General features: G+C 42.1%; 1 protein-coding gene across 36 annotated transcripts in view; it reads right to left on the bottom strand.

Moving 5' to 3' along the window:
- Positions 1-13,585, bottom strand: part of RBFOX1 (RNA binding fox-1 homolog 1) — a 1,623,526-nt gene that overhangs the window by 81,889 nt on the left and 1,528,052 nt on the right. For 27 of the 36 annotated variants that reach the window (XR_016350706.1, XR_016350707.1, XM_089782268.1 and 24 more), the window contains one exon: positions 12,476-12,556. The exons of the other annotated variants lie outside the window; for them this stretch is intronic. Coding sequence is in view for 25 of the 27 variants with exons in the window: in XM_089782268.1 (XP_089638394.1) it covers positions 12,476-12,556 (81 nt within the window). In the remaining 2 variants the exon portion in view is untranslated. The remainder of the gene's footprint in view (positions 1-12,475; positions 12,557-13,585) is intronic. 36 annotated transcript variants of the gene reach the window in all.

Raw genomic sequence — 13,585 nt, 5'->3', positions numbered from 1 at the left:
GAAGGTTAATTTAGGCTGAATTTGGCCACTTATGTTTTAAACATAAAAAATGCAAATAAGCAGATCACCTGCCTCAAAAACACATAAGTCCAACAATCCCAAGACTCAAAGGAAAGTATCCCTCACAATACATGCTGTTATGTAATTATATGTGATCTACAAAACAAACATGAACACCGAGGCCAAATTTCTTCATGGAATGCCTCCACTAATAATTCAGTACCTAAATACATTTCAAACTCCCTTTTTAAAATTTCTTCACAACTGTGAAATTTTCTTGGTATTTCCTGTGTCATGGAAGATACCTCAGAAGCAGACATTATACCAGCAGCTCTACTGCCACTCAAGTAATCGAGATCTCACGGAATGTGTCATTTTGGAGTCTCTTCAGAGTTACAGGAAATATCAAGAGGCTTACACTAAAGCAATATTTTTTTAAAGTTAGTTAAATTTTATTTCTGTTTCGAGTGCATGACACAGCCTGGGTATTTGGAATATATCTGGGTTTCATTTAACATTCATTTTTGCTGTGCAGCTAAGGGTACCTAATTTCCCATTCATGCACATGAGATTTATGCACATAACTCTTCTCAGTACTAAAGATGCACATTTATTCCATGTGCATCAAGAGCTGTCCCGAAGTTTCCAATTTTAAATGATCCTCCACTTACTATTCATAATAAAGCCTCTGTGAAGAAAATATATATATAATGCAATCAAAATGTATATATAAAACAAAAAAGACATGGTAAATCACTAAGTTATCAGATATTTTGAAATAATGCAACTACACACAAAATGCATTTTGAAATAGCGTGTCCACACTGATTGGACGCTGAATCGCATTTAAGGACAGCTGAAACTGATTCCAGCAGGGCATCAGGTCAGGAGTTACTTTGTGTGGCTGCTGCCTGAGGCTATCTGAGGCCTGTGCTTAAAGGGACCCCCCAGGACAGCCAGTTCTCAGGTTTCCCTGTTTGCTTGCTTGCCTACCTCGCTGAGGGACAGCAAAGCATTTTTTCTCTGTATGCTCTGGTTGCCCTCACTCAGGACACCACAGCACTCTGCACCATGGAGCCGGAGCTGCCACTGGGCACTCTGGTGCTTCTTTTGCATGTGTTGCTGCAAGCCTGGCTGTGCTTTCTGCAGGCTGCCTCGCAGCATCTGCTGCAGCCCAACCCCCACACCATAATCTGGACCCTCCTGGGGTACGTGGAGGAGCAGCTGCAGCTCCTGGATGCCAGCATGACCCGCCACATCTGGCATCTGAACACGAGCAGCGACTGGTGGGACCATATCGTCCTGGAGCACTGAGGAGAACAATGGACCCAGAACTTTAGGATGAAGAAGGTCACCTTCCTGGAGCTGTGTGAGTGACTCATCCCTGCTCTGCAGCGACGGGACACGCACATGAGGCCTGTCATTTTCCTCCAGAAGCATGTGGCCATCACCCTCTGGAAGCTGACTACACTGGATAGCTACCGATCCGTGGCAAACCAGTTCGGCATGGAGAGATCCACCGTTGGAGCGGTGCTCATGCATGTATGGCAATATCCAGCCACTGTGCCAGGAGGGGGGGGGATGCAAGGAGGGGATGGGCTGCCCTAGGGAAAAGGGGGGGGAGGTGGTGCAAGTTCCCCACCCCAGGAGGGTTTGTTCTGTCCCACCTGCACTATGGACTGCCTGCGGTGGCCAGGATTGCAGTGGGGGTTGCTCCTGAGGAGAGGGGGTGCAGGGAAATGGAGGGAAAGGAGCACTCTAAGCCACTCTGGCACCCCGGTGACTCTCGGTTTTGTGTGTCCCTCTGCAGGTGGTCAAGGCCATCAACAGAGTGTTGCTCCGCAGAGTCATCCGCCTAACTAATGTGGATGCAGAGATCGAGAGGTTTGGCAACCTGGGCTTCCTCAACTGCGGGGGGGCAATTGACGGGACACATATCCCCATCCGTTCCCTGGAAAAGCAGGCTTCCCTGTACATAAACCAGAAGGGATACTTCTCGGTCATCCTGCATGTTGTGTCTGACCACCAGGGCCGCTTTGTGGACATTAATGTGGACTGGTGCAGCAAAGCACACGACGCGTGGGTTTACCGCAACTCCTCTGTGTTCCAAAGGTTGCACGCTGGGACTTTCTTCCTTGACCACAGCATCAGGGTTGAGGATGTGGACGTGAACATGCCTGTGTGCCTGGTGGGGGATGCGGCCTATCCCCTATAACCCTGTCTAATGAAGCCCTAAACAGGACATGTCAACCCCTCCTGACAGGCCTTTAATGCCAAGCTCAGCAGGGCCCACTTCATGGTGGAGGGGGCATTCGGCCAGTTGAAGGCCTGTTTTAGATGCCTCCTCACCCACCTGGACGTCTCCAAGTGGAATGTTCCGCATGTGGTGGCAGCGCGCTGTGTGCTGCATAATTTGTGCGAGAGGGAGAGGGAGGCTTTACTGCCAGACTGGATGGCAGAGGCTGACCACTTGGCTGTCCTGTACATGCAGCCCTGAATTGCTGCCAGCTGGGAGGCCCATCGCGGGGCTGTCCTTATCCTGGAGGCCCTGCAGGAGAGCTTCCACCCAGAGGAGGACTAAAGTCTCCCTGGTGTGCCCCACTGGGGGCTTGTGCCTCATTTCACCCTCACATCCTTTCACTGACCCCTCCCTAATCCCCCTTCCTCATGTAAATAAAGATACATGTGTTGACAAAACCAAACTCTCTTTATTGAACAAAACTGGGTTGGGGAGGGGGAATTAGGGTGGGAGAGGGTAGGCGAGAGGGTGGGAGAGGGAAGGGGTAAACCTGAGAAGAGGGAGCTGGAAGGGGGAGGCAAGGGGAGGAAGAGCTCAGAGTTGGGAGTCTTGCTGGCCCACCTGTCTCCTAGCACTGTGAGTGTGAGGGCCTCGTCATCCCCAGGGGGAGTGGGTATGGAGGGTGGACGAGGGGGGAGGAAGAAATGGGAAGGGGAGCAGGAGTGGGAGGAGGAGCGGTAGCTGGGGCAGCAGCAGGGGCTGAAGCGGCAGGAGACAGCAATCTCTGCACCAGGGTCTGCAGGTGGTCGGACATGGCATGGTCCTGGTCAAGCAGCTCCCGCCAGCTCTCCCGCTGCAGCTGTAGGTCTTCATGCACCCAGTAGTCCAGGGTGCAGTGCTGGCCTTGCAGGATCCCCAGGTGCCACTGGTACTCCTCCTGGTTCCAGGTCAGTCTGCTGGCCCGGGTGTGGGAGGATGTCCTGGGCGGGGTGGTGCACCCTGCACTCGCAGCTGCTGCAGCTGTGAAGAAACAAAAGAAGTGGTCAGTTATCCTTGGGAACACAGTGGGTGAAGCCCAGCTCTCCTCTTCAAGGTGAGGATGGCTCATCTCTGCACCATCTGAGCCGATGTGCTTGCACGCAGGCCATGTTCGGCATGTCCTGCTATCCCCGGGAGTGGGAGCTGGCCCGGGACTGCACCCATGCTCCTGTACTGTATATGCTGCGGGGGGAGGAGCAGGGGGCGGGGGAAGGAGACTGTCCCCTACCTCTGTGCAGAGGGGGCTTGTGGAGGGAGGGCATTGTGCAGTGTCCCACCCCAGGGTCAGGAGTATGTCATGTGCCTTCATACATACAGGTGTGTGGCTAACAGGCCAAGGCCCCTGTGTGGCAGCCAGCTGGGGCCACGTGCCCAAGGGTGGCATGGCACATGCATGGGTTGCTGCGTGATTTGTGGTCTCCCTCTCCTCCCCTCCCCCCACCGCATAAGGGGCCCACTCACATGTCATTGCCTCCCCGGCCTCGGATGACACCGATGACAGGCTCGCTGGGACGGCTCGGGCGTCCTGGGTCTGCGGCTCCTGGCTTCTGTAGCTCCTGGCTGTCCTCCTCCTCAGTCTCATGGCAAGGGCCCTCTACTCCAGGGTCGATGACCATGTGGGGGGCACAGACCATCCGGCCATGCAGGATGCAGTCCAGGGCATCAAATAGGGGCAGGAGTCTGGGTCTGCCACTAGTTGGGAGCTACCCCTAGTGGCCCTGGCATAGGCCTGCCGCAGTTCCTTTATTTTCATGCGCACCTGCTCCTGGCTTCATATGTGGCCTTTGGTGGCCAGGCTGGCAGCCATCCAACTGTAGATGGCCGTGTTCCTCCATCTAGTGTGGAGATCATGGATGTTGGAGGATTCCCCCCAAACCTCAATCAGGTCCATGATCTCCGAACTGGCGCCTTCACTAGCTAGTGAAGTTATTTCGAAATAACGTCTGTTATTTTGAAATAACTTTGCTGTGTAGACATACCCTCTTAGAATAGAATAGTACACAAACAAAACAAAATCATTAGTACTGAAGCATTTTATAATCATCTTTATTTTTTAGACTATAATTTAGGATTTTCTCCCTCTACTGAAATGTGATTAATCTAATGTGGCTAGTCAGATTTTAAAATAGTGGAAGGTATTTTCATGATCCACTTAAGAATACTGAAATATTAAAAATATTTCCTGCCAACAGTATCAGAGGACTAAAGGTTTCCGGGGAATTTCTGAAAACAACTGCCTTCCCACCTTTCAAAAACATCTCATCTTTGCCTTGTTGTTTTCTGGTTTCTTGTAAGCTAAAATCCCAGGGCAACAGAGTTTATTGTTTTAATATCTGTCTGACACAAAACAAAAGTATCCTCTTGTGACTGCTTATCTGTCATATGTATTTCTGTGAAAGAACTATGAAGACAAATATGATGTTTGGGGGCATGTCATGGGATTGATTGTAGATTTGGCATTGATTGAATTTTGCATTAAAAAAAAAGATAAAAAGGTACAAATTTGAAAAAAATTCGCTGTCTATATTTACATTGAGGGTAGGGGCTTTCAAAGAATTGAACGCAAAATGTTTTAATATTAAATGTTAAATACTGTTTATTTTATTCTAAACAAACAATGAATAATGGAGTTGTCCACAAATGGGGCAAATACAGTGAGGGGGGGAAATAATTTTCATAATCAACACGGCTAAAATAAAAGAATCCCATCTTAGTAACACAATGGACTGTAAACTTACTTCTATTAATTGAACTCAATGTAATGACATTTTCTATATTGGAATGAATAACTAGTGATCTGGAAATTCATTTAGACCATTAGTTTAATTACAGAAACTGATGGAAGTTTTATCAGACAATTACGTAAAGAAAAAGAACAATGTGGGTCTGATTTATACGCATTTATACCATCTAAATAATTTTTGCTGAATTCCACTATTCCAATCCACACAAAATTGCAATCAATATATCAATTAAAAAATATGATGCCAACTTCAAATGCCCTTGAGTATGATAAAATAGAATAAATGACTAGATTATTTTTACATTCTTATAATAGTTTGCTTCTTTTAAGTTTGCTACATTTTTATAATTTAAGCTTTTTTTTAATAAAAAATTAAAATCGGCATGTCTGTTGTGGAACCTTAAGCTTGTTTATGGATGATGAAAAATTCTAATATTCAGTAGATGTTTTATAATGGAGATAGTGTCCTAAGTTCTGCTCTCACTGAAGTCAATAGCAGACCTATCTTATGGGATTGCAAAACAAGTGTGAGGGAACTCCAAGTATTCCCAGATATGCACTCATAATCCTATCAGTGTGGAGAATTTACCATTTTTATAGTAAATATGAAGGATATCTGGTATTTGGTGGTTACACATCCAGGTATGTGGACTATATGAACTCTCCTCTGTGGCATCTATGGAACTCCCACTGAGAATACAAGAACTGCACATCAAAGGGCATGAGTAGGCCAGATACTCCTATGTACACACATGCAGCAATGCAAAGCTTAATGGTTAAAATAATTCTTTACAGATTTATGGCTGGATTTTCAAAAGTGCTCAGCTTTAGTCCAACTTTTCTTCCATTGAAGTTAATGGCTTATCTCCCATTGTTTTCCATAGGTGCAGAGTTTGGTCAACAATGTGTTCTTTCGAAAATCTCACACCCCCGTATCAGACAAGATCTTGGCTACAGCAACCCAACTAACTGGCAAACTATAGTAAATGAAGGGGTTGTGTCAGTTGACTGTTTCCTGGGGACAAACCTTTTGTGTTGGCAGCTGCTGCTTCTTTCTGCAGACTGTTCTCCCATTCTCTTCCCCATATTTTAGCTTCAATACACAGTAAAACCTGTACTAAAGACTGAGTACTTTTGATATGAAATTCCGTGGCAAACCCTTAACACTTTGATTTGCTGTATTGACTACCTCATTTCTATGATCTGTCTGCGAGGAACACAAAATAGCATCTGGAAAGGCCTTCAATACTGAAAATTTCTTTCTTTCACTTCTGGAACAATCAGAGATAATGTGGAAGGTTCACCAAGCCCAATGAAGGAGTTGCGTGACTTGCTCGAGAAACAGTACTGCTTAGGGCTTTCATTCCCTGTGATAGGTACATAGTTGCACAGGATGATCTGAGAGCCACATCTGCATGCGGTTAAAGGTAGCCTCTGGAATTTCTAACTGTGGATTGGGTCATTGTTAAGGGACGGTCATTGTCCCCTTTGTTTGGCCATGGTTATTGAATTCTTAAAGCTGATGCTGTAGATCATGACGATTATGCTTTAACTGAATGAAACAACGTTATTTTTTAAAAAGTAAATATGGTGGCAATTTAATTTCCTTTTAACTTATAATTTTTATGTTTAAAAATATCAAAGTATGTGAAGTCTAAAGGATAAAACGGGACCCTTAAGTTTCAGAATGTGTATTTGCATTATTTGTCAAGCCCTGCTTATATATACATAATCACAATGTACTCCCCCGTGGTGAGTAGATTGCAACCTGGAAGATCCAGGTTCGGGTGATCTGCACATGCACAGATCGCCGGACAGCGTGGCTGGAGAGCGGGGCTCGCCGCGGTTTGGCGAGCCCTGTATATAAGCATTCTTAGTTAGATCTTATCCTGAGTTAGGGCAATTTTGAGCTTTTTTAGACACATTCACCACTAATCAGGGAGTTACAAAAGTGCAAAGTAGTCCAATATATTTTTCATTTGATAAAGATAAAATAAATCAGTTTTAGTATTAGGACTAATTGAATAGCTTCTGCATTGGAAATAGTGGGGAACATAGGCATGAATACAAAGTGAATTCATTTATAAATTCAAATGAATGTTTGTATCTTTTGTACAGTGTTTGCTCAGCTCTAGTAATAGAGTCTATGAGGAACAAATAAAACAGCTGTCAGTTATAGACTTCCTGAGGCACTTTTTTCAACAGTATTATCAAAAGATCAGATACTATCCCTGGGCCCAAACTTGAGGGAGTTCTGCTTGTTGCAATTAGAGAGAGACTCCAGGTTCGGCATCTCATTTTCCATAATGCAGAAACTTTTTAAGGAGACGAAACTGTCCTTTGAAAACACTAGTTTTCTTAAGTGGGGAGGAATGAAGTGAAGGGAGGCTCAAATGTACTGGTGCAGCAGAGAAATTTGCCTCTATGTGACTAAGTTTCTGCTCCGTCCTCCCACGAGGTTGTGCCCCACAAGGAAATTCAATATGATTCCCTGATTCTCGCTAGTCTCAGTGTAGGTTACGAGCATCTTTTTATTGCTGGGGACAGAGCAAGGGATCCTCCATAACTGCACTCAGGTTACTGCTCCGCCTGCCCCTTACTCAAGTCTCACACTGCTTTTTTAGAGGAGAGTAGTGTATATGCCAGCAATGAAAACTATAATCCTAGTAGGGAGAATCCCCAGAAGAGGAGATAGGTCCAGATTCCTTTTTATTTACATTACCAGACAATCTTGGCTGTTTAATATACATAATCAAATTAGGATATGGACTTTATGTTACCAATTATTCACCTCTTGATTATTTATTTGATTATATGCCCTAATATAGATGCGGCTTGTGGCCCATCCTATACTCAAATCTACAGAAACAAAGGGGAAATAAGGCACATCTTCTATTCCTGTGATGGACTGGAGTGCTTATCAGCACCCAGTGACTAAGAGGTTAAACTCAGGTAGCTAGCAAGGGTGTTGGCAGGGGGCCAGAAGAACCAATGGGGATACAGTGCTGAAAGTTGAACTGGATATAGATACTGGCCTGCTCTTCCTTTGAAGGGATTTCTAAGAAAAGGAGAGAGCAGATGCAGGGGTCAGAATTTACCATGCCTATAAAAAATATTGGACATGGAAGTGAATTGGACCTTTAGGTACTGATCAGCCTGTATCATATGTAGAGGGAAACGTGTATCTAGTTGTGATCAGGGTATTTTTCTTTATTATGGTTGTTTGGTTTAAACTTCTCTGTGTTAATCTATACCTTCCCTCCCCATTCACTATCTAAGAGTAGTTTCCAGAGATTTTCTCTGCGTTTTGATTTGTTTTACTTAGCTGCTCTGTACACCTAGCAACCAAGTATGCTATTTCAAGTATATGTTTTGTCTGTTAATAAAGATCACTGTTTTTGAGGTGATGATTTGATTCTTGTGTCCTGGAAAGTAACAGGGGCTGTTTGTGTATTTGCTTGCTACCAGAGACTGCAGCTTGTTTCTTTTCTTTTTTTCAAGCTCTTTTGGGGCAAAAAGAGTTTGGGATACCCCTGAGGAAGGAATTCAAGTGTTCCCTCCTGTTTTTTAGGGTGAAATCACGTAATGGTAGCAGCTCTTTCTTTCTTTCTTTCTTTCTTTCTTTCTTTCTTTCTTTCTTTCTTTCTTTCTTTCTTTCTTTCTTTCTTTCTTTCTTTCTTTCTTTCTTTCTTTCTTTCTTTCTCACAGAGACAGTGCATCTGTGACTCTGAGGAGTTTTTGTGTAAGAAGAGCCTATAAAGGCAAGATACGTAAGGTCTTTACAGGCCCCCAGGTTCTGTGCTTCGAGTACCAGAGGGGGAACAGCCCTGACAATTCCTTTCTGCAGTTGTGCTATACACCAGTTCCTGTGTACAAGAGAAGCAGATTCTGTAGACTGATTTCCTATACCTTGCACAAGTAGGCAGGATGGCTGGGGGAAGCACAGCCTTGGCTCTGTCTCCCTTTGCACCCATCAGTGTGCTTACACCAGTGTGTTGGGAAAGGCCGACATGCTTCCTGGGAGCATTAAACAGACCAAGAAGGAGAACATGACTCGAAAGCTGCACTCTTCCTTGTGGGACTGTTCCAGAGAGAGCCCCTTACTACAGACTAGCTCACAAAGTAACCCACTGGAGAATAAAATTAACCAAACTAAGAGAAAAGTATTTTACCACCATTTTTCTTTCTTTTACTTTTACTTTAGCGATCACAAATTTTAAAAGGCTAGTTTGAAGACAATAACATTTGTAGACATGGAGGCTGAGATTTTCCAAAGTATCCAAAGAGATATGGATTTCCAACTTCCATTAAAATTAATGGTGACCAGTTCTCCCAGGCATCTGAAAATCTCAGATGACTGTACCCATGCCGTATTTAACGTGATAACAAATTTGCAACATCTAATATATAAAAGGGGAAATTTTTTTGAAATTTATCCTGAAATATTACCTATTTCTATGAATAGTAACAAATGGCGGCAAAGATAGGTCAAATCGCATTTCTTAAAAAATTATTGAAAGATGATGATTGCAATACTGCTGTCCACATGGAATGACAGTAATATAATTGTCAAGCTCCTTAGGGTTAATTCTGATGTGTATCTAGTCTGTTTTTAGGAAAGTATTTTATAGATTTGGATCAGATTAGAAAGATAAGTCTTGTTAGCCACAATGAATACATGTTAAACTAAATTTATGGGCGATTATATTGACACCATTGCATACAGTGTGTGTGTGTGTGTGTGTGTGTGTGTGTGTGTGTGTGTGTGTATATATATATATATATATATATATATATATATATATATATATATATATATATGAAGGAGTGTTATTTCTCCTTACTGAAAAAATTATAGAAATAAGCAACAAGATGTTTAAAGTAGTCGAACAACAATAATATTTAGAATAATATTTTAGCACAGCACTAAAATTACAATTGTTTAAAGAAAACTATGGTATGTCAATACTACTAAAAGGGAAACAAATATGAGTGCATGTATGCATAATGATTCAGCAAAATAATAAGGACGTATATTGAAAGTTTTAGTTGCAATCCCTGTGCTGACATTTTGTGTTAAGACTGGCCAGTGGGAGGCAAGTTGGAAAGGGCTGGTGTTTTGGGATATGTCTACACTGCAGAGCTTTGCTGGGATATCTGCCATGTCCAAGGAATACGTCTGCTTTTCGGAAAAAGCAGACGCATTTTGTAAGCATCCCTATAAACCATGTTCTCTGAGGAAGAGGGGATGTTCTGAAAGAGGTTTTTTTTTTTCCTGACATTTGGCCCCATGTAGATGGGCCAAATGTCAGAAAAGCCTTTTTTGGAAGAAAAGCGTAAAAAGATACACACATTGTGGTTCAGAATTTGTATATCTTTTTCCGACTTTTCTTTGTAGTGTAGACATAGCCTTGATTATCTAACCTAATTGAAAAGAAGTGGCAATTGATTAGTATACCGTCTTTCCAAGACCCACAACTCTTGGCTGAGTTACTGTGGAGATATTTATTTTTAAGAGATGATAACAAGAGCTAAAAATGAAGCTTAGTTAGGCTACATGATGACTAAGGATTTAGTTCCACTGCAAATATTTGAAAGATGTAAATACTAACCACAGAGGATTTATTTAGGGTAGAACATGAGCACAACTTGGAATCTTGGGGTAAAATTAAGAAAGGAAATATTACCAGTGAATCACAGGAAAACATCTAACAGTAAGATGAATTAGGTACCGGATAGTTCTCTGATGAAAGTGCTCCAATTACTTGGGACATTGAAAAAATAGGATAAAACACTAGATATGTACTGCAAGGAATAATCTTCTAATAGCAGGGAAATAGAATAAGTTGATGTGATAGGTCTCTCACATCTCTAACATAATACAAGGCATAACACTGTTGAAAACAAAATCCACTTGGGAAAAACGGCATAGTTCAAAATATTCTAAGAGCATTTGGAAGCAAATATACAATAGAGTGTTTCATTAGATATATTCCTGTTTAAAAGTAATGTGATTAGATTATTTCTGAACTATTTGCCCCTATTTTGGAATATGTCATATATATTAAATTACTTCATTGGTAATCACTTGCTTTGGTGATATTGCACATACGTATCTAATAGTAACAGTAGCAGCAGCAATAGTGATAGTGTTATTCACCACCAATGACAAGACAGCAGCTTACAACTGTGACGATGCAGTATCAAAATTCCCCATTCCTATGCATTTTTTAAGAGAGAACGCTGATATTCTGATGTCTAATTTGATTTATTACAGAAAAGATGCCTCATTGTAGCATCGGTGTCACTCCTCTACTTGCAGTTTTTGGTGCAGTGAGTCAGAGGTGAAAGTAATTTAAAATTTCTTACAGGTACTGTCCTATTGCAATTCGGGTTCCTGCCAGTTCTTTAAATAGCTCCCTGCTGGCTTTTGCCTCAGCTCAGCCAACTCTTGCTGGAGCTGTGCACCAGTGCCCACCCACTTACTTTCATCTCTGCAGTGAGCACCATCTGACAAAAATGACCCCAAACAGCTACAGTTAAGTATCTTGTATAGGGAGAACTAACTGCTGAGGAATATAAAGAAGATACTGCTGCTCATCATGTTGTGACAAGTCACATAAAGAGGATACTCGTCTACCAGAACAAACAGGAAGTTTTTCTTTCTTTCTTTTTTTTTTTTTTTTGACTTTGTAATAGTAAATTTGATATTTGAAGGGTTATTTTAGTAAATGATGGTGGTTTTTTTTTCCTTTGAACATTTGAGTAATATCATCAGTGTAACAATCACTATTACTACTACTGCTCTCAATACACCCTTTTTCACCCAGATCATATTCAGAACTGATATCATCATCTTCATCATCTCAAGACACAGTATTGTCAGAATTGTTTTTACACCTGCTGTAGGATTTTAGAGGCTTGGACTACATTGCCATTCCAGAGGCATGTGCAGAAAAAAATGGAGGCCAGCAAAATGCACAGTCCCAGTAGACCTTTTAGTGTTTTTATTGGGCCAGTTGTTCATTTATTCAGTACCCATTTGCACACAGCCTCCCTTTTATTGTCAATGTCTTAGGCACTTTTCCTCTCATCCCGGATTATTTAAAGGAAATCTCCACGTACAGGTCCATCCTGACACAAACAAGTGTTTCGATTTCGTGCTCATGTCAGATTTAAAAGAAAATATTTGGCTTTTGTCAAAATTATGAATAAGCACAATAGCAATGGACTCCACATATTAGTGTCACTACAAAGCTTTTGATCAGTATAGTAAAATATTTTCAGTTTATAATGATGATGATGTAAATAATCAGTTACTGAATTACCTGTACAATTATTTAAACATGTTTATAAATATCACATTTACCTTAACAACATCTACAAGGGGGCTTAATTCACATTTATTGGCTTTTGCCACAAGACAAAACAAAAGAGCCGTAACACTGGCTTACTTGTGGATGTGTATACTAGTGAACTGGGGGCACTGTACACGGGAGATCCCTCCTGGTTTGCCTGGCACAGCAGCACCCTGCCTACGAGAGAGAGAAAGAGAGAGAGAGAGAGTGGTATCTGGTTTTGGAACACTCAAACTAAACCTGCATTTTTATCCCAAAACAAAAATAAAGCCATAACACTGTGGAAATACAGTGAAGCAGGGGCACTTTTCACCCTTTGACTTCAAAACAGAAAGAGCCCCAATGAACACTTACAAATGTATATTAGAAAAGCAAAACACATATTTCTCCTCCTCCAAAATATAAATATCCATTTTTATATGAGGAGGCTGGTACAGTCTGTGTGAATTCCATGCATGCTGGCCCCTCAAGCAGTTATACTGCTGTGCTTTATTGCAGCTGCTCTCTCTCAGTCTCTTTCCCCTGTATTTTTTAAAGTAGAGGCTGCCTAATTAACCTTGCTTCTGACTTAGGCAATGCAACCACCCACACCACCTTTCCTGAAACGAGAGGCTGCTTGAACAAACACAGCAGATAAATCAAGCTGAAAATCTCATAAGTACTGATTATGGAACACATAAAATCCCAGTCATATCAGAGTAAATTCAAAATAGTTCCATTGACTCCAAAGATTTACTTGGCTTGACACTGGTATGAGGGAGAACAGAATATAAGTACTTCTTTAGCTTCCTGCACTTTTGGTATTGCCGGAGTCAAAAATACAGGAGAAAACTTCATGAAGTGGTATATCAGATGTATTCAGAAAGTACGGAGGTGCACAACAGACAGAAATTCTAAAAGGTTAATGAAAAAAAATAATGACTTTGTTTTAGCGAAAGATTTAGGTAGGTTTTTATTTTTTTCCCCTCTCATTTGGGGGAAATTTAATCAGTGCTTTGCTTAGTTCTACATTTCTACCTTAGCTTTGCCTGGACAATGTTAGTGAGAGATTGAACATTGAACAGACATAAAGTAACTACCTTTCACGGAGGACCAATCGGTGTCAGGAATGAGGCCAGAACATGGAATGTATGAGGACAAGTGGGCTGTGCTACATTAATTTTGGAGATACTGTTGATACTTCAGACTTTTAGTATTGTGAATTCT

Source organism: Pelodiscus sinensis, chromosome 15 (assembly GCF_052426305.1).
Source record: "Pelodiscus sinensis isolate ZL-2025 chromosome 15, ASM5242630v1, whole genome shotgun sequence".
Classification (NCBI taxonomy): domain Eukaryota; kingdom Metazoa; phylum Chordata; order Testudines; family Trionychidae; genus Pelodiscus; species Pelodiscus sinensis.
This window is presented reverse-complemented; position numbering and strand designations above follow the sequence as displayed.